At 42.3% G+C, this 24912-nt stretch overlaps 1 protein-coding gene and 1 long non-coding RNA gene across 6 annotated transcripts in view; both read right to left on the bottom strand.

Annotated features, from left to right (window-relative positions):
* LOC310844004 overlaps positions 1–21147 on the bottom strand; it is a 122876-nt gene extending 101729 nt beyond the window's left edge. The window contains exon 1 of the long non-coding RNA XR_014563872.1: positions 21006–21147. This is a non-coding gene — a long non-coding RNA (uncharacterized lncRNA). The remainder of the gene's footprint in view (positions 1–21005) is intronic.
* The window catches only part of CADM2 (cell adhesion molecule 2), a 372090-nt gene extending 349070 nt beyond the window's left edge, over positions 1–23020 (bottom strand). For 4 of the 5 annotated variants that reach the window (XM_083737014.1, XM_083737015.1, XM_083737011.1 and 1 more), the window contains exon 1: positions 22323–23005. In XM_083737014.1, coding sequence (XP_083593140.1) covers positions 22323–22383 — 61 coding nt within the window. In that variant the 5' untranslated portion in view covers positions 22384–23005. Of the gene's footprint in view, positions 1–22322 lie in introns of all 5 variants that reach the window. The other variant, XM_083737012.1, reaches the window with a different exon arrangement.
* Positions 23021–24912: the final 1892 nt, after the last annotated feature.

The following is a 24912-nucleotide window of genomic DNA, read 5'->3' as shown; positions in this document are numbered from 1 at the left end:
GTCATTATGGTCATAGAAGCAAATGATTTTGTAAAAAAATTAATTAAATATCCCTATGCATGGGAAATTTAAAAAAAAAGATGAAAGGAACTGATTTATATACAAAACATCAAAGGCTGCTGGAAAATAAAACATTGTTTAGTGTTTTATCTATTGAATTACTGAAAATATATCAATGGGGAAATACCCAGAGACACGCAGAAATCAGTACAACCGAAAGAAGTGCTGAAATACGGCATTGCATTAAACCTGAAAAGCCAACAATGAAGCTCATTTAAAGAGAAGAAGTAATCAACAATAACCTAACATTTCCACAGTTTCAGACAGGATTCCTTCACAGCTCTAGCTGGAGGGATTGGAATAGCAACTTCTTCTTTGCAAAGGATGTGCTCTGCCACTGAGCTATGGCTCTTATAAGTCCAAGTGAATATGTGATTTACTTATTCAGTAGTCAGATCCAACCATTATGGTAAAAATCAAAACCACTTGTTGGGAATATGCAATGCCAAACCCTCCATGTCTCCTATTTTCCAGGGACAGGCCCAGAATTTTGAAAGCCATCCTGGCTTCTATGTCCCCTGCCAGTGCCACCACCAAGCCTGGTTCTGAACAATTTTAGATATTCCTGATTTAAAACCAGATTTAAAATCTTAAACTTATTGCTTTCCCCCAAATAATGCAAAGGAAAACTTCAATGGAAATTAGGAAGGGTCAGATAAGTGGGAGCTACAACAAAATGTGCCAGTGTGAAATACTCAAGTTTTGTACATTACCTCAGTGAACAAATTTATAAACGACCATAGTAAACTGCTATGAATCTAAGCATATTCTGTAATGTAGTTCACATTTCATGATACTGGAAGATTATTTCTACAAACTGGCACCTGTTTCATCACTTTTTATCAATAGATAAATATCAGAGGGGAGTATAGAGACAGCCATCATCCTAACGAACCCCTGCAGCCACTTGTAACATTTGCAGGTTTGGAAATTCCACAACTTTTGCACTACATTCAAACAGCCAAATCATCTGTTTCTTATGAAGTAAAGATCCTAGCATGCACCCTTGGACTATCACCAAAAGAATACCACAGTTTTAGTAGGCAGCTGAATGAAATCCATGGACTGAACTGCAAGTGTTTTAAAAGATGAGTAAAAATTGCAGTTTTGGGTACAAATGTGACAGCACAACTTGAGTACTACTTTTAAAAAACAATAACAACTAGACGGGGCTCTACATCTGCATTGCCTGGGCTTCTACATGCAAACATAACCAGCAGACATCATGGCTGTGTCCCTTTCCTCCTTAAGATCTTTTATTAGTTAAGATACTTATAGAAGTGTCACACAGATATTTCTGCTTGTTGCCACCACTAGTTTAGAATCATAAACTCATTGAATTGTAGAATTGGAAGAGACCCTGTCGCTCATCGTGTCCAATGCCCTGCAGTGCAAAGTAAAAAAGGAAAAGGACCCCTGACTGATAAGTCCAGTCGCGAACGACTCTGGGGTTGCGGCGCTCATCTCGCTTTACTGGCCAAGGGAGCCCACGTTTGTCCGCAGTTTTTCCGGGTCATGTGGTCAGCATACTAAGCCGCTTCTGGCGAAACCAGAGCAGGACACAGAAATGCCATTTACCTTCCCGCCGGAGCGGTACCTATTTAAATACTTGCACTTGACGTGCTTTCGAACTGGTAGGTTGGCAGGACCTGGGAATGAACAACGGGAGCTCACCCCATTGCAGGGATTTGAACTGCCGACCTTCCAATCGGCAAGTCCAAGACTCAGTGGTTTACACTACACCACCACCTGCGTCCCCTATTGCAGTGCAAGAATCTCAAATAATCATGCATGAAAGATGGCCATCCAACCTCTGCTGGAAAATGCACAGTGAAGGTAAGTCCATACCAGGGCTTCTTTTCAGCCAGAACTCACCAGAACTCAGTTCTAGTACCTCTCAGGTGGGTTCTAGCACCTCTCCACTGTCATTTTAAGAGAAATGGGGAGATGTTCATGGTGCGTTCCAGCACCTCTTTTTCTAGAAAAATAGCACTAGTCCATTCCACTGTCAAAAGAGCTGTTACCATAAGAAAGTTCTTCTGATGTTTAGTCAGAATCCCCTTTATTCTAACCTAAAGCAATTGGTTCAGGTCTGACCTTCTGGAATAGGAGAAACAAGCTTGCTACATCTTCTGTGTGACAGCCTTTTACATGTTTGAAGATGGTAAACATATCTCCCCTTAGTCTCCTCTTTTCTGGACTAAACATCAATCATTTCTCAAGTCAAGGACTGGCATGGCTCCAAAGAATGTGTGGTGGAGGCAGGGACCAGGAATATGGCCCAGGAGAGCAGGCCAGCAATTTATGGGGCTTGGTACCACCTGCAAAGAGTAACAGAAGCACCAGTTGGATTAAAAAGGAATCATGTTTCACTTCTTCCAACAGCAATAGGGACAAATGCATAGGAAAGGAGCTTTGACAGGACAGTAAGGAATGAGGCTGTTATGGCCATGAAAAGGGGCTTCAATCAAATAAATCTATGCCTCTTGCCACATTCCTACATGAGGAAAGTAGACTGTAAACTATTGATCCTTAGCTGATCAAGATGGTGCCACAGAACATGAACAGAAATAATCAATTTACACCTGCAAATCCTTGTCTCTGCTATTTTCCATGATCCCAGTTGAAATCTTAAGCCAGGGTAACTCTGTTGTGTCTTGTTGTTAATAAACTATGTTTACTTATTTTTTAATGTTAATCAATCTTGGATTAATGAATATGGAAATTTAATTGATTAACAGTGCAATCTCATACATGTCTACTCAGAAGCCCTGCTGAGTTTAATGTGGCTTACTCCCAGGTAAATGTGTACAGGATCGTAGAACATTTCAGTGAAGTGACATCCCTAGTAATTATACAACTAATTTCAAGGTGTAAAATACACAGTGTTCTTTCCAACTTCAACTGCATTCCACCTCACCATGCCAGCTGTTATTTACATGTAGTGTATGTAAAAGTCAGAAAGCTGAAAGAAACCTATTGTTAAAAGATAGCAATTACTTATGCCAAACAACAACAAAAAAGACAATGTAGCCAAATTCTTTGTTGGAAAAGAAAGTGATGTTCAGAAATAAGCCAGAAAAATTCAGCTAAGATACAAAGATGAAAGAACAGCACCACCTAGTTCCCTACCTAAAAGTTTCCAAATATATTACAGTGACAGGCTTTTACTTCTGCAAACTCGTTTCAAGAGCCTAGATATTATTGCTTGTTTTATGTCTAAATAATATACTGTAACATCCAATAGCAAGCTTGCCACTCTTTAGCAAATAGTGTATATAAAATAGATCCAGAAAATACTGTTAAAATGAAATGAGGCACAACCTTTAGCTACAAATTCATCTTTGTGTGTGCATAAGGCAGGGTTACTATATTTCTCTTTTTCTGTAAATTAGGCTTTCAATATGCATGTTTAAAAGGGGGAAATGCTTCTTTAAAAACCTATACTATACCTTATAAAACCAATACTTTCTCCAATGCAGACATTTTGAAAACAAGCAGATGCAAAATAGCTTTTCAGAGCTTCACAAATCTTCTAAGAATACTGAAAATATCCAAAGTATATAAATAAGAACATGATTGTTTTATGCATTTTTGAAATGTACTTAGGTATGCCCTTTGATTTAGAGCATAAATTTGCACTATCATAATGTTGTGCCCTTATAATTAAAATTTATTCCAGAGTGAAAGTCTTCAGCTTTCTTCAGTTTTTTGTGGAGTCGTCCCCTTATGCTCACATAGGTCCCAAATAAAACAATATGTGTGCACCTATATATTTTCTTGTGAGGGGTGGACTGTGGCAAAGACATATGAATTCCTGAATCCTGTAGCATTTTGTACTCATACAGAGGATCTAGTACTGAAGTTGACAAACTTTTTAGGCCAATGGGAACATCTACTGACAGTCACAAAATATCTGTCACGGGAGTGTGACATTCTGGGGGGCAGTGTATGAGAGGCCTAGCCAGTGCAAGCAGCTCTCATGGATTGTGGATCTTTGAGGGGATATTTATTGTTGTGGATGTGGTGGGGGGATTAACAACAACAACAAAAATGTTCCTGGCAGACTGGGAATATACCCTCACCCACCCAAGTTTAGGATGTAACTAAATTTTAATAATAAAGAAAACTGTAACAAAATAACTTAATGAGAGAAACTAAATACAGTAACATGATGCAAGTCTGAGGCAAGAAGAGGCAGTTGGTCCCTCTTAACTGACATTCTTAACTAAACACACACACTGAAGGGAGAGGCAGATTCCGGAGCAAAACACACAAGCCCCGCCCACCAGATACCAAGCACTCTACTATTCAAATTAGGCCCCAGTGTTTTTCTTACATTACTGAGACCTATTTTATGTGCAATAGGAGGTAGCAGTGGACACAATGGTGCCTGGAGCTACTGCACTGGCAAACCCTGCAGTCTGTTCATTCATTCAAATATGAATAATTCAGTTTTCACCCTCCATTGAACTCTCAATAGAGCACACAATAAGATTCCCCATCAAATATAAATCATTAGAATCCAAAACAGTAGACTCAAAGTCATTCAAACAGCAATAATACCACCACAACAGAATAATTAGCTCTCTCTCTTCCACTGATCACTGTAAGCCATTTTAAAACAGCAGGAGTTTTAACTTAAATATAGGTCAGGGGAAAAAAACCATTTTAGTTTTCAGAGAGCATATCAATGACATGGTGTTCCACAACTAAAGCAAACCTACATCTTACTGCCATTGTCTGGACAATCCAAATTGATGGTCCATGTATATGTTTGTCCCTCAGCAGATTTAAGAATCCCCCTCCCCGGAGGGAATAATGGAGGCAACATATCAGACTATATCTTAGGCAGCCATTTCTAGCACTTTCTCACATTCCAACCAGAAAAGTATAGTTTCCATTAAATTGAGCAACTGTCCTGTTAATTCCACTACTGCTTTTATTTCACAATAATTGCTTAGAAAACATAACATTTTTCTCACTCACAAGGCTAAAGTTTATTTCCCCTTCAATGTTGCCTTAACAACTTCATAATTCACAGAAGCTGTTCCATTTTCCAGCAATATTTTGGTCACTGTTTTGTTTTTGGTATTAGTTTGATAATTTCTCAGTTATACTACTAATATATAGTTATGTTTTCATAGTCATTAGTGCCATTACATACTGCTGTTAACTTTGCACATAAGAATATAAACTGTTGTTCCTTAAGCAGCAAATAAAGAATGCCATGCAATGCCTTTAGCCTTCTTTTTTTTTTGTGAAATTCAGCTGTAGTACCATTAAAAGTAATCTCACATTTATATTGTTACTAGTAGGTATACATTTTTCTTGAGTCTAGTAAATATAACCAAAGTATGTGGTATTAAAAATGGGAAGAACAACATGGCTTTTATGGCGGCTTTGAGATTTGTTTCATCGTAAAGAGGAAAACACATTTGAACTATTATTACGCTACAGTAGAACAATAGCTAGCAATACAACACACAACAAATATAAATTCATGATATGGTCATTTTCACGTGAAACTATGCAAAGTTCAACAGGATTTCACTTAAGTAGTACATTACAAACAACAATCGCAAATAGCTCTCAGGTGTTTCTTTTAAGCTTTACAATGCATATAGCAGGTGCAGACAACTTGTGTTCCAAGAGCTGCGTCTAGTCCTAACTGCATGTGACCCTTTGACAAATTTCAAAACCTCTCTGCCTGTGATCAGTTTAGACCTCTGATAAGGGGCAGCTGAGCTGTCCCATTCTCAATGGGGGAAAGAGGGAAAGAGAGAAAAGCAGCACTCCTGCCTACTTCTTACTATGGACACTGCTGCCTTTAGTCCCACTCACAGCCTCCCTTTTCAAGCTCACATATAATGCAGTAGACTGAAAGTACAAGGACCATTCACCACTCCCCAAGGCCATCAGAGAATCCCAGGTATAAATCACTCATGGACCATGCTGCACCGAGGGAAAAGAGAGTGGTGATGATTCATTGAAACTTACAGGGATTAAGGCCAGGCTGACAGGCTATAATCTCTTCTGCTCTTCACTGTTGTTGCCATAGAGAGTCCCGGTATGTAGGATGCCCAGCTGCAACCAATCAAGATTCCCTGGCAGTCCTCTGCATTCTGGATGATACTAATCCTTCCATTTAGTATAAGTGGAATCTGCAATAAAATTTTGCTGTGTATACTTCTGTCCTAGCATCCAAGCTCATGTTCAGGGTTCTAGCCAGACATTTCCTCTTCTCCCTGCTTTGTTTTCCATTTTTATTTTTCAACCAACACAACATTCCCTGGGTAGTGAACAGCTCCAGTTCTTACTGCTCTGGGTTCTTTCTTTGTCAGGGGTGGGGTGGCGAGGAGTATTTTTTTATTATTATTATTATTTATTTATTTCTGTAAACTGTAGAATTCCTTTGAGCATGCTGATACCTTTCTCTTGTTTTTCAGTAGCCTTGTTTTGGTTACAATGACATGAGCAGTCACCACCTCAATTTGTTATTAGAGGGAATGATTACCATTTGTAAAGTCCCCCCCCCCCCGTTAGACTGACTTTACCCCCACATCTTGTAATAACTGGATCACAATGGCTATTACAATAGAAGAAAACTTATTGGTTAGACTTTTAGCTGTCATAAAATAACAAAAACTTAATACCATGAACAAAAAGGTTTTTGGTGCAGCAGATGAATATTCAGATGAATTACATCTAATTCAGAAACTCATTTCTTATGCTCCCAACTAATTAGTCTGGTCTTTTCCTAGTTAGGAAATAATCACAGCAGTCTCTTGCCATATTGTGTGGCAGGAATAGAAACAGGTCCACTAACACACTGATAATCCAGCAGATGTAGGTCAGTTTGGTATTTTCCATTTGTTCAGATATTTATCCCTAAGCATCTACTGCAACTGACACTGCGAGGTAATTTGTCCTTAAAAATTCTCAGAGCTGTCAGACATTTTTAAGCTCTGGGACACAGAGCTTTGCTAAGTAGAAGTAGACTTCAGGCTCACAAAATATTGTTTCATAAAACAATATATTCCTGGGATAAATCATGGCCTGAAAGCACTTTGTCGATAGAAAGAACTATTTTAAAATGGGATGGTGTAATAAAAAAATAATTAAAACTATTAATGAGTGGGAACATCAAATATACCACCTTTATGTTTCAATTAGAAGTTACAGAAACTTTTCCATTGCCCAATATGCACAGTATATAAACTGTGGCACTCTAATTTACTCAAGGATACTTTGGTTTTCCATTTGGGAAAATAGGGGGAAATATAAAGGTTTTAAATATAAAGGTTTAAAATACAAACTAGCCACATTAAGGAAATACTTATTATCTGCTCTTAGAATTTTTTGTACATCTTGCTGCTATCATATAGTAACAGAATATTACTATTTTTGGCATACTAACTTAGAATTTTTCATTCCTGTAACGTAATTAAATTATGGTAATAAGTTCAGATATATATATATATATATATATATATATATATATTTGCTTTCGTAGATTTTCACGGGTACAGGAATGCAGGTTTTGGTGTCCTCGGGTGTCTTCCCGTGTAAAAGTTGGGGTGTCTAGGCGACGTTTCGACGAGGTCTCACTCGTCATCTTCAGGCTGGTGCTTTCGGCTTCTTGTTACTGGAACAGAGCGGGATCTCAATGTTTGAGTTCCTATAAATACTGTAGAGGGGGTGTGGTGTCTAGCCTCCAATGTTCTGGGCAGAGAGGAAGTTCCCAGGCTAGTGTGCCTTTTCTTCTTTTGTTCCTTAATTACTTGAGAGATACCTTGAGTGATTTCTTGAGTGATATCCTGAGTACCACTTAGGTGGGTCATTAGGTGTGGATTAGTTGCTAAAGTCTTTGTGTCTTGACCTCTTGAACTTTGTGAAGAGTTTTCCTGAGAAGATGGCTGTATTGCACTTAGTTGTGCTTTGGCTTGGCTTCGTGTATAGGGGCGAGCTGTGGTTTTGTGGCTTGTGTCAGCCAGATCTGTGTAGGGATTGCAGGGGGGTGCAGCATCCGGAGGTGCCACCATGGATTGGCTACTGGATGGTGTCAGTAATTCATCTGTGGAGAGGGTCTGGGTTTGGGTCTGGTGTGGTTGATTGGTGTTGGCGTTCTGTGTGCCTCTGGATCTGGTGTCAGTTTTTGTGGGGAGGGCTAATTTCCAGATGTCTGGCAAGCGGGATGTGTCGTCACGCTTGTTCATGTTGTGAGGGTGTTTCTCTATCTCGATGGCTTCCATGATTATTCTCTTGTGGTGATGTTCCGTGTTAAAGAGCAATTTGGAATCTGCAAAATTAATTTCGTGTCCTGTTTCTTTCATGTGTTGGAAAAGAGAGGAAGTTTTTTCTTCTTTTTTGACGGCATTCTTGTGTTCTGCGATACGTGCATTTATTCGTCTGTTTGTTTGTCCAATGTACGTGGCTGGGCAGACTTTGCAGGGTATTTCATAGATCCCTTGGTTTTCCAACTGGATTTTATCCTTGGGGTTTCTGAGGATATTGGCTATTTTTTGGTTGGTGCAAAAGGCTGTTTTGATATTGTGTTTATGGAGGATTTTGCTAATTTTATCTGTAGTGCCCTTGATATAAGGAAGGAGGGCCATGCCATTGTTTTCTTCTGTGTCTTGGTTTTTGGGGGGTGTTTCCTTTTGGATTAGCTTCGTAATCCTGTTTTGCTGGTATCCATTGGCAATTAACACATTTGAGAGATTCTGTAACTCAGTTGTCAAGTGGTCTTTGTCAGCCAGGCGTTTGGTTCTGGAGATGAGAGTCTTGGCTACGGAGTTTATTTGTGCAGGGTGGTGGTGTGATTGTGCATGTAAGTAGCGGTTGGTGTGTGTTTTTTTCTGGTAGATAGTGTGTCCTAGGGAGCCATCAGGTTTTTTGTAGATTAGGACGTCAAGGAAGGGAAGTTGGTTGTTGGCTTCTATTTCCATAGTGAATTGTATTTTGGGGTGTAAGTTGTTGAGATGTGTGAGGAAGCTATCCAGTTTTTCCTTCCCGTGTGGCCAAATTACAAAGGTGTCGTCAACATATCTGAGCCAAAGTTTGGGTTTGTGTTCTGACTTGTCTAAAGCATTGGTTTCAAAGTGTTCCATGTACAGGTTTGCGATGACCGGTGAGAGGGGTGATCCCATAGGTGCTCCTTCTATCTGTTTGTATCTTTGTCCATTGTGGATGAAGTACGTGTTGGTTAGGCAGTGGTTGGTCAGGTCCAAGATGTATTCGGGGGGATTGTATTTGTTTTGAATAGCTGTCAAGGCTTCATTAATGGGCACTTGTGTGAAGAGAGATACAACATCGAAGCTCACAAGTAGGTCATTAGGATGTAGGTTTTGCTTCTTTATTGTTTCTATGAACTGGAAGGAGTTTGGTACGTGTGAAGAGATGGATTCTGCATAGGGCTGAAGTTGCTTGGCGAGAAATTTAGCGAGATTTTGTAGAGGTGAGCCTATGGAGCTGACTATTGGTCTGAGTGGTGTTCCTTCTTTGTGTATCTTGGGGAGGCCGTAGAGTTTGGGGCATCTGGATGATTTTTCTCTGGGGATGATTCTTAGCTGGATTTCTTCACTGATAGGAGAGGCTTTTATTTTGGATTTGGTGGTTTTTTCCAGATAGGTGGTGGGATCTGTTTTTATAGGTTTGTAGGCAGGATCTTGGAGTAGCTTTGATAGTTTTGCTTGGTAGTCCGATGTGTTCATCACCACTGTGGCATTACCTTTGTCTGCTGGGAGAATGATTATGTTGTTGTCTTTCCTCAGGTTGGTGAGTGCTTTCTGTTCTTCTTTGTGTAAATTGCTTCTGGGTGGTTTGCTGGAGCAGAGGATGTTGGTGACTTCAAGTCTGATTTTATTGGCTTCATCTGGGTTGAATTTGGTTAGGCTAGCTTCGACTCCGCATATGATGTTTTCCGTGGGGATGCGTCTCGGGGCGACTGCAAAGTTGAAACCTTTGGAGAGTACTTTGGTTTCAGTTGTGGTGAGGATCCTGTCTGATATGTTATGTACTGTTTGTTTCATGGGTTGCTGTGGAGGGTGGCCGGGCTTCTGGCGTTTCTCTAGTTTGTGGAGTTTGTTGGTGTGTGTGTCTGTCTTATGTGAGGTCTCCGTTTCAGCTCTCCAGACGGCTAGTTGTTTGCATTTGTCCCAGAGTGCAGGGTGGATTTTGTTACAGAGTTTGAGGTGAAGAGTGAGTAGATCTTTGTTGGTTTGGTCTAGTAGGTATCTTTTCTTGTGTAGTTCGTTTCTGATTAGGGATAGTTCAGTTCGTTTCAGGATCCTTTCGGTGGCTGGGGTTTTAGAATGGAATTTAAGTTGGAAGCATGTGGGAATTAATTTGTTGTCTCGGCAGTTGCGTAGGAACAAGAGATCACATAAGATGGTGGCTCTTCGGACTTCTAGTTTCTCGTAGGTTCTTGTCAGCTGGAAGGTTTCCTCCCCGTAGAGGTAAGATATTTGCTTTCGTAGATTTTCACGGGTACAGGAATGCAGGTTTTGGTGTCCTCGGGTGTCTTCCCGTGTAAAAGTTGGGGTGTCTAGGCGACGTTTCGACGAGGTCTCACTCGTCATCTTCAGGCTGGTGCTTTCGGCTTCTTGTTACTGGAACAGAGCGGGATCTCAATGTTTGAGTTCCTATAAATACTGTAGAGGGGGTGTGGTGTCTAGCCTCCAATGTTCTGGGCAGAGAGGAAGTTCCCAGGCTAGTGTGCCTTTTCTTCTTTTGTTCCTTAATTACTTGAGAGATACCTTGAGTGATTTCTTGAGTGATATCCTGAGTACCACTTAGGTGGGTCATTAGGTGTGGATTAGTTGCTAAAGTCTTTGTGTCTTGACCTCTTGAACTTTGTGAAGAGTTTTCCTGAGAAGATGGCTGTATTGCACTTAGTTGTGCTTTGGCTTGGCTTCGTGTATAGGGGCGAGCTGTGGTTTTGTGGCTTGTGTCAGCCAGATCTGTGTAGGGATTGCAGGGGGGTGCAGCATCCGGAGGTGCCACCATGGATTGGCTACTGGATGGTGTCAGTAATTCATCTGTGGAGAGGGTCTGGGTTTGGGTCTGGTGTGGTTGATTGGTGTTGGCGTTCTGTGTGCCTCTGGATCTGGTGTCAGTTTTTGTGGGGAGGGCTAATTTCCAGATGTCTGGCAAGCGGGATGTGTCGTCACGCTTGTTCATGTTGTGAGGGTGTTTCTCTATCTCGATGGCTTCCATGATTATTCTCTTGTGGTGATGTTCCGTGTTAAAGAGCAATTTGGAATCTGCAAAATTAATTTCGTGTCCTGTTTCTTTCATGTGTTGGAAAAGAGAGGAAGTTTTTTCTTCTTTTTTGACGGCATTCTTGTGTTCTGCGATACGTGCATTTATTCGTCTGTTTGTTTGTCCAATGTACGTGGCTGGGCAGACTTTGCAGGGTATTTCATAGATCCCTTGGTTTTCCAACTGGATTTTATCCTTGGGGTTTCTGAGGATATTGGCTATTTTTTGGTTGGTGCAAAAGGCTGTTTTGATATTGTGTTTATGGAGGATTTTGCTAATTTTATCTGTAGTGCCCTTGATATAAGGAAGGAGGGCCATGCCATTGTTTTCTTCTGTGTCTTGGTTTTTGGGGGGTGTTTCCTTTTGGATTAGCTTCGTAATCCTGTTTTGCTGGTATCCATTGGCAATTAACACATTTGAGAGATTCTGTAACTCAGTTGTCAAGTGGTCTTTGTCAGCCAGGCGTTTGGTTCTGGAGATGAGAGTCTTGGCTACGGAGTTTATTTGTGCAGGGTGGTGGTGTGATTGTGCATGTAAGTAGCGGTTGGTGTGTGTTTTTTTCTGGTAGATAGTGTGTCCTAGGGAGCCATCAGGTTTTTTGTAGATTAGGACGTCAAGGAAGGGAAGTTGGTTGTTGGCTTCTATTTCCATAGTGAATTGTATTTTGGGGTGTAAGTTGTTGAGATGTGTGAGGAAGCTATCCAGTTTTTCCTTCCCGTGTGGCCAAATTACAAAGGTGTCGTCAACATATCTGAGCCAAAGTTTGGGTTTGTGTTCTGACTTGTCTAAAGCATTGGTTTCAAAGTGTTCCATGTACAGGTTTGCGATGACCGGTGAGAGGGGTGATCCCATAGGTGCTCCTTCTATCTGTTTGTATCTTTGTCCATTGTGGATGAAGTACGTGTTGGTTAGGCAGTGGTTGGTCAGGTCCAAGATGTATTCGGGGGGATTGTATTTGTTTTGAATAGCTGTCAAGGCTTCATTAATGGGCACTTGTGTGAAGAGAGATACAACATCGAAGCTCACAAGTAGGTCATTAGGATGTAGGTTTTGCTTCTTTATTGTTTCTATGAACTGGAAGGAGTTTGGTACGTGTGAAGAGATGGATTCTGCATAGGGCTGAAGTTGCTTGGCGAGAAATTTAGCGAGATTTTGTAGAGGTGAGCCTATGGAGCTGACTATTGGTCTGAGTGGTGTTCCTTCTTTGTGTATCTTGGGGAGGCCGTAGAGTTTGGGGCATCTGGATGATTTTTCTCTGGGGATGATTCTTAGCTGGATTTCTTCACTGATAGGAGAGGCTTTTATTTTGGATTTGGTGGTTTTTTCCAGATAGGTGGTGGGATCTGTTTTTATAGGTTTGTAGGCAGGATCTTGGAGTAGCTTTGATAGTTTTGCTTGGTAGTCCGATGTGTTCATCACCACTGTGGCATTACCTTTGTCTGCTGGGAGAATGATTATGTTGTTGTCTTTCCTCAGGTTGGTGAGTGCTTTCTGTTCTTCTTTGTGTAAATTGCTTCTGGGTGGTTTGCTGGAGCAGAGGATGTTGGTGACTTCAAGTCTGATTTTATTGGCTTCATCTGGGTTGAATTTGGTTAGGCTAGCTTCGACTCCGCATATGATGTTTTCCGTGGGGATGCGTCTCGGGGCGACTGCAAAGTTGAAACCTTTGGAGAGTACTTTGGTTTCAGTTGTGGTGAGGATCCTGTCTGATATGTTATGTACTGTTTGTTTCATGGGTTGCTGTGGAGGGTGGCCGGGCTTCTGGCGTTTCTCTAGTTTGTGGAGTTTGTTGGTGTGTGTGTCTGTCTTATGTGAGGTCTCCGTTTCAGCTCTCCAGACGGCTAGTTGTTTGCATTTGTCCCAGAGTGCAGGGTGGATTTTGTTACAGAGTTTGAGGTGAAGAGTGAGTAGATCTTTGTTGGTTTGGTCTAGTAGGTATCTTTTCTTGTGTAGTTCGTTTCTGATTAGGGATAGTTCAGTTCGTTTCAGGATCCTTTCGGTGGCTGGGGTTTTAGAATGGAAAACACCAGACCCAAACCCAGACCCTCTCCACAGATGAATTACTGACACCATCCAGTAGCCAATCCATGGTGGCACCTCCGGATGCTGCACCCCCCTGCAATCCCTACACAGATCTGGCTGACACAAGCCACAAAACCACAGCTCGCCCCTATACACGAAGCCAAGCCAAAGCACAACTAAGTGCAATACAGCCATCTTCTCAGGAAAACTCTTCACAAAGTTCAAGAGGTCAAGACACAAAGACTTTAGCAACTAATCCACACCTAATGACCCACCTAAGTGGTACTCAGGATATCACTCAAGAAATCACTCAAGGTATCTCTCAAGTAATTAAGGAACAAAAGAAGAAAAGGCACACTAGCCTGGGAACTTCCTCTCTGCCCAGAACATTGGAGGCTAGACACCACACCCCCTCTACAGTATTTATAGGAACTCAAACATTGAGATCCCGCTCTGTTCCAGTAACAAGAAGCCGAAAGCACCAGCCTGAAGATGACGAGTGAGACCTCGTCGAAACGTCGCCTAGACACCCCAACTTTTACACGGGAAGACACCCGAGGACACCAAAACCTGCATATATATATATATATATATATATATATATATATATATAAAATTCAATGTCATTCATTCATTCTACCCAATAAATATCTTACAGTGCAATGCTATACATGTCTACTAAAAATCATTCCCATTGAATTCAATACAATTTACTGGATAAATATGTATAATATAGCAACCTTAGTAACTATAGACAAATGTATCATCTGTCTCAATTTTATTTATATCCTTGCTCTATTCCAGTAAATATATCATTGAAAATAATACCATAATTCAAGGTAATTTTCTAAATCCATGTTGGCAAGAACTATAGCTTCATACTCATGAACTTTCACTTTGGGTTTCATGCACTTCAAACAACTGAAGGTTTACATCAATTGAAAGAAGTTTCAACCCCTTTTATTTCCTTGTTTCTTGATTTCCTCTGCATGTATTTTCAAAGTCATTTCCTTTCCCTTGATGCAGAAGACACAGAAATATGAGGCAAGTAAGCAGCAAAGGGATTTAAATGTTATGTTGCAAAAAGGTCTTCCTACCATGATACAGAACACACTTGGCAGATTCCCAGTTTTGATCAAATACCTCAAGATTTTCTGGTGTATGTAATATTTTAAAATACTTTTTTCCAATATTAAATCCTAACATTTATGCTTGATTAGTAATCCAAAAACAGTAGCTATGCTATCATAACTAATACTGCTGTGTTAGACTCTTATAATATTCACAGCTATTATTTCAGAAGCAAGTCAAAACAATCTTCTTAGTTTAAGGTCAGGTTTTTTTAACAAAAAAAAATCTCAATAAACTTATTTTGTTTTCTTTCATCTGTGCACACAAAAAAATCTATTTCTCACCTATGTCCTAAAAATAGAAGTCTACAAAAGACCACTGAAGATTGGTTTTAAAGCACCATGGGGATAGTTTAATGCATTAAATCTGGCTAAAGTGAATTTAAGGTGACTCATTTATTTGATATTTTGATTTATAGGGTATTTTTTTCTGCCCAAAGACCCTTCCTCACTCTCAGAGCGGCTTAAAATCCAATGGCATATGGACACAGATGGCTTCCCAATGTCCCCTAGAAATCTTCTGGCCGATATGATAAGAGGTGTATTCAGCAGTTTCTGCTAACTGAAACATGTACAGTGGTACCTTGGGTTAAGAACTTAATTCATTCTGGAGGTCTGTTCGTAACTTGAAACTGTTCTTAACCTGAAGCACCACTTTAGCTAATGGGGCCTCCTGCTTCCGCTGTGCCGCCGCTGCGCAATTTCTGTTCTCGACCTAAAACAAAGTTCCTTACCCAAGGTAATCTTTCTGGGTTAGCGGAGTCTGTAACCTGAAGCGTATGTAACCTGAAGCGTATGTAACCCGAGGTACCACTGTAGGTGGTTTGATAGACTTTCTGTATGACTACATAGATGGCTGAGGGCAGGACTACCATAGGGTGGTTTCCAGTTATTCAAGGTGAAGTGCAAACTCTCCTGTGAAACTTCCCTGTAGTTGTCAGATAATCTAAGGGGTTGTCTAGCAACCTTGGTCTTACAGCTCAAAAGTGCTTCTGAACGTTAGCTAGGTTCTCTGAAGTCGGAAAAAAAAATCAGTTGAGGAAGCTTTTTGTATATCTCTGCATAAACCTTTTCCATTCAGATGCATACATATAAAAATAAAGTAGCATGTACCGTAAAATATACTTGTCCCCTTACAGTTGATTCACAGCTCCTATTGGATTCCTATTGATTTAGGCCAGGGGTGGGGAATCTTTGGTCTCCAGATGTTGCTGAACTCAGCCCCAGCAAACATGGCTAGGATGATGGGAGATGTAGTTCAACAACATCTGGAGGGCCAGAGTTTCCTGATCCCTGATTAAGGCCAACGATGCTCTTGTCCAGCATCTCCATTCTGTGGTGACCAGAGAATCCCTGAAATATCATTTGGCTCAACAATGTTTTCCAAGGAAGATGAAGGCACCAAACACAAATAGTACCTTCATTTTACCCTATCCAAATGCACTGCTCTGTTCTGTCTCAAGTCCAAGTGCTGCTCATAGAGAGAGGGTACCAAAGAGGTGACACTTCAAATGTGGGCGAATAAGCAGAACTCAGTGTGTGTTATTCATGAACAAGAATAATACAGTACAGAGACTATATATGTACAAGAAGGAGTTATTTTGGGGGTACTGCACTTGATAGTTTAATATAGGAACACCTCAGTGCTCTATATAATAGAGACATGGTCCTCTACTTCAGCTCACCCCATGGAAACCAACCAAAAATTGACACTTCTGCCCCAGCCAAAATGATAACCAGCAACTCAGCTCTTATCATGGCAAAGACAGCATCTGCATGTCCTCAAAGGGATGCAACATTATAAAAACCTAACAATAAACCTACAATTGTTGCCTTCACTGGCTACAATCTCATTTATTAAAAGTCTTTATGGATATTTCAGGTAGCTAATAATCAAAGAGGCAGAAGTTGAATCATTTTCCTTTCACACTTTACTTCCTTCAGGGAGGAAAGTAACAGATAGCCTATATTCTGACATTAGCTGAGACCAAATTTTCAACTTGCAAATGAAAATATAGAATAAGCATAGTGCCCAAGGTATGACCATAGTGTAGCCATAACCTTTAGAATTCAACATTGTAACCAGTAGCTCAGAAGTCCTTGGGGGATACATTTTCAAAGCCATGAACTATGTTGTTCTTAATGCTCCCTTTTCAAAAAGGAGTTATCATTGCAAATGAGGAAAACTCTAGATATCTCAGCAGGATAACCGATCTCTTCCAGCATGTCAACTAATCCTAAGAATTCATCCCTCATATTATAGCAATGGGATATAAAAAGGAGGTGGTCATAAGAACAAAAGTTAACATACAAGCAAGACACATTTCTCACATTTTTCTGACAAACTACTTTGGGATTTAATAACAACACAAATGTATTTAGAGTTTAATTTTCACAGTGTTCAACGTTAGTGATTCGGAACTTATTCTGTTGCATTTACCATCAAAAGGACAATATATTTAGGAACTTTTTATTCTGCAAAAACTTCAACAACATAAGTTATGCAGCAAAATTCCAAGTTATCATTATACTATTCAAATCAATGTGATAATAAATGCTTTTTCTTTTTTCTAAATTACTTGCTAAAATTTTCAAAAGGAGTGAGATTATTGCTGGGATGTTTTGCATTTGAGAGATGAAAAGTTACCCCAAACCCAGAGCTGGTAATGGTTATGTGTAGATGCAACAACGATAAGAGTCACATTTCAACAAAGAGATACAGCTTTAGTGAACTGAATGGAACTTACTTTTGCCAATAAAATTTCACCTGAAAGGTCAGGGTTGAAAAAAAGGGTAAGCAAAGCAGGAGTTCAAAAATATAAACTGCAAACACTATGAAAAGAAACAACAACAACTGAAGAAAAATACCCAAAAGAGACATATTTAATGGCTAGTTATATTAGTTCTAACAAATCTGTAAAAGAAAATAAGTGTTTTCGCTTATGACATGAGAGTGTACTCTTGCTAATTTACGTCACTAGTAGTGCTGTAATGATTGTTCTCTGTACATACATTTTATTCTAATAAATATTCTTCAAGTTAATAATTGTTCTCTTGTATGTCTGTACACTACCTTAAATATATCCTCTTACTTGGAAGTACCCCTTGAAATCTGAGCTAACTTTCAAGTAAACATGTAATACTGTATAAGATGTTCCTTCCATTTTTTCAAAAATTTTACAAATCCAGAGTTGCTGCTTTAAATTTCAAATACTTTTATTTTTAATTGATATTAAATGCATGCATTGGTTAACAGGAAAAACTGTACCTTTTCCATATATAGAATACAAAAAAGGATTTTGTTTGTTTGTTTATGGAATATAAAAACCAACAAATGTAACATATACAATTAATGCTAAAGGACAACTGATGTTATTTTACACCTTCTATTTATAAAGAAACAAAATGGAATTCATGCAGGGAGGGGGATGTTTAGCTCTAACATCACATTAAAATATGCTGCCATGTATTTGGCAAATTTTGCTTCATACAAAAGTACTAGAAACAGATCAAATAAGTTTAAATATTGCCTACTTCAGGATATTGTGAAGACCACAACACAGTTATTTTAAGGCTCAATATTGTGTATAGAGTGCATTAAAGCCAATTCATTGTTCCTGCTTATTTTTAAGCAGAAGAAAAAATATGTTTCTGATTTTACAGACTCATCAGCAAGATGTTTTGAAAAGACATATCACGATCAACCTCAAACATGATTATTAGCTAGTCATCTACTGACAATCATTCAGTGAAAATTTCACTTCAATCACACATTTTCTCAAGGAACTGTAGGAATTGCTCTGAAATATTTACTCAGTGCCAGTGAAGTATTGAGTGTAACAGCTTCTGCATCTAATACAGTGCTATCCAGTTCTCACAAAAGCACAGCACATTAAAGCATTAGATGCCATTTGCATTATCACACAGCAGGGGGCTACAGCAGCTACAATTCTAGCACTTCTGTACACATGAAGTACAGTAAAATATATTTACTGCTGCAATTTCATAGTATATATTATGCATTACACAGCTTATGGAAATATGCTACTTACCTAACAACTGGTTTTAGTTTATGCAAGTAAACTTATGGTTGATTTTATACAGTTGGTAAAATATCTAACAATTCCAATGATTTTGCTTTTCAAATATATAAAACCAAAATAATATATGTTAAGCTTAAGTGTCACCCTGGGGGAAATAAAACTTAGGCTGTAGAATGGTTAGGTTGATATATGTGGGTGGGGCTACACTCACATAATCATGAATATTGACTGCAATTATGGGGAAGAAACTATCTACACATTCATATTAAAATCTAGGAAAGAAAGAATGCTTCCTCCAGCTTCACTAACAAAAACCATACTGTCATTTTTTTTTAATCCATACCAATATCATTAACTGATGTGATGAAGTTATTTAAGTACGTATTTTATACTTTCTACAAATGCTACCTGCTACTTAAAAGGTTTTGTCAGTCTTTCCAGAAGCTGAGCACCCATTATCTCCTCGTAGTGTTGACTGATTGTCATAGCTGGCCTCATGGTTAAGAGAGGTGGTTTTAATAAAGCCAGATTTCCACATTGACCACCTTGATTATGCAGCCCCAAATCAAAATCAAGATTACACCAGTACACTACACATTTCTAAAAGTATAATAATAATAATAATAATAATAATACAGATTTACATTTCAAAAGATTTGGATTTCAGGTGGGGGGTGAACTGTTTTAGTAGGCATCTACTAGCAAAATTAGATTTGGGGTGGATTTGAGTTGTTTCACTCTTTATATAGAAAACACATTCTCCAGAACAGCTACTATAGTGGGGTGGCAAAACGCACGAAGGAAAGGCCAATGGAACTTTCAACTGATAAAATGGAAAGTTTAGATAGCAAATTAATCTGGCAGAATTAGCTATATTTTCTATACAATAATAATAGCGTCCACAGTACATTTGCCAAACCTGATATTAATGTCAAACTAGTTGTGGGGGAGACAGACTATGGAGTTTTCAGCATAATAGGAAGTGTCTAAAAATGTACCTATTGGATGTACTATACTGTCCTTATCAATGTGCATTTATTTCCTGTGCCATCATTGTTTGACTTCAATCCTACAAAGGAGGGCTCAAAACAGGGCACACTACTCAGTCCCTTACATATGCAGAAATATTCAGTTGCATAAAGAGGAAGGCCAGGCAAAGTGTTTTTAAAAGCAGCCTTCTCAGCTACAGTTTGTAAGACTGAATGTTTGAGCTGCTGTTCTTCTTGCCAGCTGTTGCTGAAAATAAAAAAGGGAAGGTTTACCCCAAAATGAGAACACCCCAAATTTTTTTAATATAGGGAAAGTACCATGTAGGTGATGTAACAAGAAATATGACATTCTCTATCCTATATGAAAAGGCCCAGCTTGGTTACCTTCATGCACACAACCAAAAATGCATGGCATTTTTCTGTTACCTGATGCTGCCTGCAGTGGTGCAATCTTTTTCCTGGCACAACCACTGAACTGCTCTGTTATTTTAAAAAATGGACAAATCTAGGCAGAAAAATAAGATTTTACACTGACTGTTTATTATTAAACACATGATGCACTGAATGCAGCGGACAGCATCCTAAAAATATCAAGTTTTCATTCAACAGTAGCAACCATAATCATACTGATAAGAAAAATCAATAAAGGGAGCTTCCCCGTTTTGCAGCAAAGAGAATCAACAATTCACATGGAAATGTAACGGTAAGAGAGGCAACCCTCTACATGTGCCACCTGCCAGATTCCCCAATAAATAATCCCACACAGTAGCACCACAGCAGCTCCTTGTACTATGCCAGTCCCAGCAGCTCACACAGATCGGTAAGGAAAGCAAATAGCCAACCGTATAAAATCATTGCAGCCACCAAATGAAATCATTCCACCTCCTTTCAGCACTGCTTTTAAAAAATCCTGCTTGCTCAGAAGATGAAGCAGGGGTTGCAGGCTTCAAAATACAACAGTCACAGACTCACTTAAAAGGTTACCTCTCCTTTCGGAGGTGGGGTGGGTAGGAAGAAAAAGCTTCCCCTGCCTGTTCTGAGACCTCATCTCATGCTACTGCAAGTGCACAGAGGCATGAAATACAATAAACTTTATAACACTGCTCCTGAAGAAGACGGTGGGGGTAATGCCACAAGGTCATACTTGGCTCTTTCTGAATTCCCTATACACAGAACGATTGAGACAATTCTTTGCCCCCGGCCATCCTGATGGGGTGGGGAAGCCAACCATCCTGAGAAAAACATGGGGAAGTTGCTGGTGCTTGCTGACCTCATTTACAGCCTCCAGAAGCTGTCTAGATGATTCTTAAGACTCTGGAGTCCTTCATCCTGACACATTTGGGTATCTAGCTACCCCATCCTCCCCTGCCCGTGGGAAAGGGAAGGGGGTAGCAATAGAATCTCCCCCCCTCCAATACTCAAACACTGCAGCCATAAAGGCACACATACACACTCACTCACTCACTCACACACACACAGGCATGCACATCCATTACCCTCATTGCACATTCCAGCACCATGACCACATTCTCTTAACAGCATCAGGAACAACGGAATCTCTAAGCTGGCTCCCTAACACACATTGCTGATTTAATTTGATTTTCAAGGTGGTGGGTGGTGAGGGAGATGGTGATGGGAGCTGGAAATAAACCACCACCTACTTTACATCCACATATTTCCACAACCATCCATTTGCATAACGACAGTCGCTTGTACATCTCTCCCCCCCTCCGCGCGCCACTACAATTGTTACATTTCACTTGTGAGGCATAGGATTAGAGCCATTGGTGCAGACATAAGGAACAAGGGGACAAATATAATCCAGCCTCAAAAGGGACTGTGAGGATGCATTCCATATTGGAGGTTATGCCGAGGTGGGGTGCGGGGGGGGGGGGAGAGATAGAGAATAAAGGTTTAGGAGACCTAGCTCTGCGCATCTTTAAGTCTCCAGTAAGCCACGCATGTACAGCCTTCTTCGAGCCTCCTCTTTACCAGCGCTCAGCTTTCAAGCATTTTACTCTCTCTTCCTCCCCCCCCCCCCACGGGATGGTGTTGCAGTGCCCACGTTGTTCCTCTCGCTGCATCGCCCTTCTCACTTTTATAGACATAGGCGATGGGGTGAAAAAGAGTGGCTGGAGGGAAAGGGTACGAGGAGTTGAAACCGAGGTGGAGGAGGGGGGGTGGTGCTGCAAGACTCTCGGGGGACGAGAGGGAAGGACTTTCAGGAGCGGGCAGGGAAGGATTAATGTTTGTGCAGCACTTTAAGGATGGCAGGCTCTGTACAAGTGGCGGGGCTGGAGGCTAGGAGGTGCTGGTGGAAGAGGAGGAGGAGGAGGAGGAGGAGAGAGAGAGAGAGAGAGAGAGAGAGAGAGAGAGAGAGCCGAAGGGTGATGGATAGACGAAAGACGGCGGGGGAGGGGGCGCACGGGAGAGGAGGGATGGGAAGCCAGGAGGAAGCGAAGGGAAGAGATAAAGGGGGAAGGAAGCCCAGGATTAGAGAACCCAGACGGGAGGGAAAGGAGCTTGCGGGCGGGCAAGGGGGGGGAGGGGGAGCCGAGAGACGCGAAGACAAATGAGGGGCAGGCTGGGGGCAAGTCTCCAGAGAGTGGGGGGGGGGGGAGAGGAGGCGACAGGAGGAGGGAATGAGGTCGAGCGAGGAGTCTTTCCAAGGCGGCGAGGAAAGAGCACAGGGTGCCCCTCCGCCCCACGACGACCCCACCTCAGCCTTGGCACGCACGTCGCAGCCAGAAGTTGGGCGCGAGCGGGGGGCCGAGAGGCGGCGGCGGCGAAGTGGGCACGGGCGGGGGTGGTACCTTGTATGAGGATCCCGCAGAGGCTGTATAAGCGCAAGACGACGCTCGGTTTCAGCCGCATCCTGGGGGTTTCCCTCGGGCTGGTTGGGCGCGAGGCAGAGAATCCCGCAGCAGCTGCTGCTGCTGCTGCGACCGCTGTTCCCTCTCTCTTCTTCCTCTTCTTCTTCTTCTCCTCTTCCTCCTCTTCCTCCTCCTCCTCTCGCCGGGCTCGTCCTCCCCCCAGCAGGAGCCGCCTCCGCCGCCGCCTCCGCCGCCGCAGTGTCTCCCTCAGCCTATCCAGCGGGGTGAAGAGGAGGACCAGGGTCGCGCGGGGGTGCAATGGGGGCGAGCGGCGGCGGCGGCAGAAGCGGCGGCTGGTTTCGCCCTCCTCCTCAGTTCGCCCCCCGAGCCCGTCCTTCCCTCGGTGGGGGGCACGCGGCTGCACACTTCCTCCCTCGCTTCTTCCTCGCAGGAGCCGGCTGCCCCTTTCTGGAAACCCCGCCGAAAGCTCCCTTCTTCGGCCGCCCCTTCTCCGGCCGGTCCGGGTGCTGAGGAGAGACGGGCGGGCAGCTGCGGCGCTCGCCTTCCTGCTGCTTCGCACGCTGCCTCTCACCTCAGCTCGCAGGGAGACTGCTCCGCTACACCAGCCGCTTTCCCAGCTCTAGACACAAGGGCAATCTCAGCGCGCGCACCTCCTCCTCCTCCCTCCCCCCGCCACAGTGACCCCTCCTTTCTCCTACAGGACTCCGCCCCCTTCCCCGGCACGTTTCTCTCTCTCTCTGAATAGCCACGCCTCTAACTTGCCGGGCCACGCCCCCTCGCTGGGCTTTGGACCTACCCCCCGGCACATTTTTTTTATTTTTTGCACAGCCACGCTCTCTTTAGCGTCCTCCCCCTTTCGCAGCCAGAGCCTGACAGGCAGCTGCGGCTCTCCAATAGGAGAGGGTCTATCCTGCGCTGCTAACCTGTCAGCGGGCAGCACCGGTGCAAGAGGAAAGCTGATGAGTGAGTTCTGAGGACGGCGGGGGGGAGGGGGGGGTGTCCGCGTGTGAAGGGGACTTATTGCTTTGCAAGTGCCCGCCCTCTTTGTCTCAAATTTGGACTGGCATTTGCCTGAGCCTATGAGGATTGCAAGCGGGATGTTTCCTTGCCAGCCAATGAGCGGTTTGGGGAAAAGAATAAAAAGGTGTGGGGAGGTGGAAAGAGGGAAGTCGCTGTCCAAAGGTAGTTCTGAAAGTGGCCGCTTCTCTCGACTTGCGAGCACCCGGCGGACTGAAGACGGCGCCCGCTTGAAAGCAGCGGCGGCGGCGAGAGCGTGCGTGCGAGAGAGCGCTTGGGAAAATGGGTCACAACTCAGGCAGCCAGCAGCGGCAGCAGCAGCCGATTCTTACAAGGATAATTCGCGATGTGCGTAGCTAAAGAGAGGGACGGGCAGAAGACTACGGGCACTGCTGATCGGCAGACGTGATCCAATCAGCTCTGGGGAGGTGCGGGGCGGGGCAGTGGATGACAGATTGCCAAACAAGTAAGAGGCACGTGTGGAAGAACCAGGGAGAGCAGCAGAAATGCCAGGAGCGGACATGAACTGCGCAGGGACGGACCACGGAAGAAAGCACAGCACCTGCGCTCCGCCGATCCTCTCCTTCTCACGCCGCGCTGCTGATCCTTTCCTCGCGTGCTAACTTCGCCTGTATCCCCCATACCGCTTCTCACGCCCATGTAGGTATGAAGGCGTGGACTTGTTGCCAATTTAAAGTTACATTTCTGCGATGCTCTTGCTACTCCTCCGGAACTTCACTGTGGAGTCATAATTTGGATTTACACTGGCGTGAAGGATTTAAAGAGGTGCAGTCTGGTCCACTGGGACAAATGGAGGACGCCCCCCCCCCCACTTCAGGTTGGCCTCTGTCTGCTCCCACCTGCTTCCCTTCTGATTTACACGCAGCTCAGGAGGGGGCCCTGGATTTCAGCTCCTCCTTCGTCTCACGTTTGCTCTTGTATAACTCAGCAGGCCAGGGACAAAACTAGGATCCACGTGTCATGCTTTGCTGTTGCCTATTATTGAATCTGGCTCCAGCTACACTGGGCTTCACTATCTTCTACCAGTATCACTGGGCACTGGGCACTGCTGATTTCATAGAAATCCTTTTGTATCCATTTTCTTTCTTCATTCTGCTTAATCAGAAGAATCTCAAAATACTGCATAAATTTATTAAATTTGTATTTTGGTGTTCAAGACAACTGATAGTAAACTAAAAATAGCAATCCAAATGTAAAAATAGGTGCCTAATTCACCAATAAAATAAACATTCGCCAACAAACACAAAAAAGCAACAACCATGGAGTGTGTTGTCCGTCCCAAGTGGATATATGAAGCCAATTGCACATATTATACTGACATTTAGGGAATGTTCCCACACACAAAATAATTGCTTTGGAGCTTAAACCTTCTTCTCAACATTATTCTTCCTCATGGTCATAGTTGCTGTGAGATTTCTTGGGACACTGAAAACAGTATTGATACTGTAGTGTGGGGATCCTATTGTCTGCTACTGCACTTTCCTGCCATTTTAATGCTCAGAGATGAACATCAATGATATTGGAATCCCAG

This window comes from Podarcis gaigeae (genome assembly GCF_964106915.1).
Source record: "Podarcis gaigeae genome assembly, chromosome: 4".
In the NCBI taxonomy this organism is placed as follows: Eukaryota; Metazoa; Chordata; class Lepidosauria; order Squamata; family Lacertidae; genus Podarcis; species Podarcis gaigeae.
The sequence above is the reverse complement of the archived record's forward strand: the minus strand, read 5'-3'. Positions and strand labels throughout refer to the sequence as shown.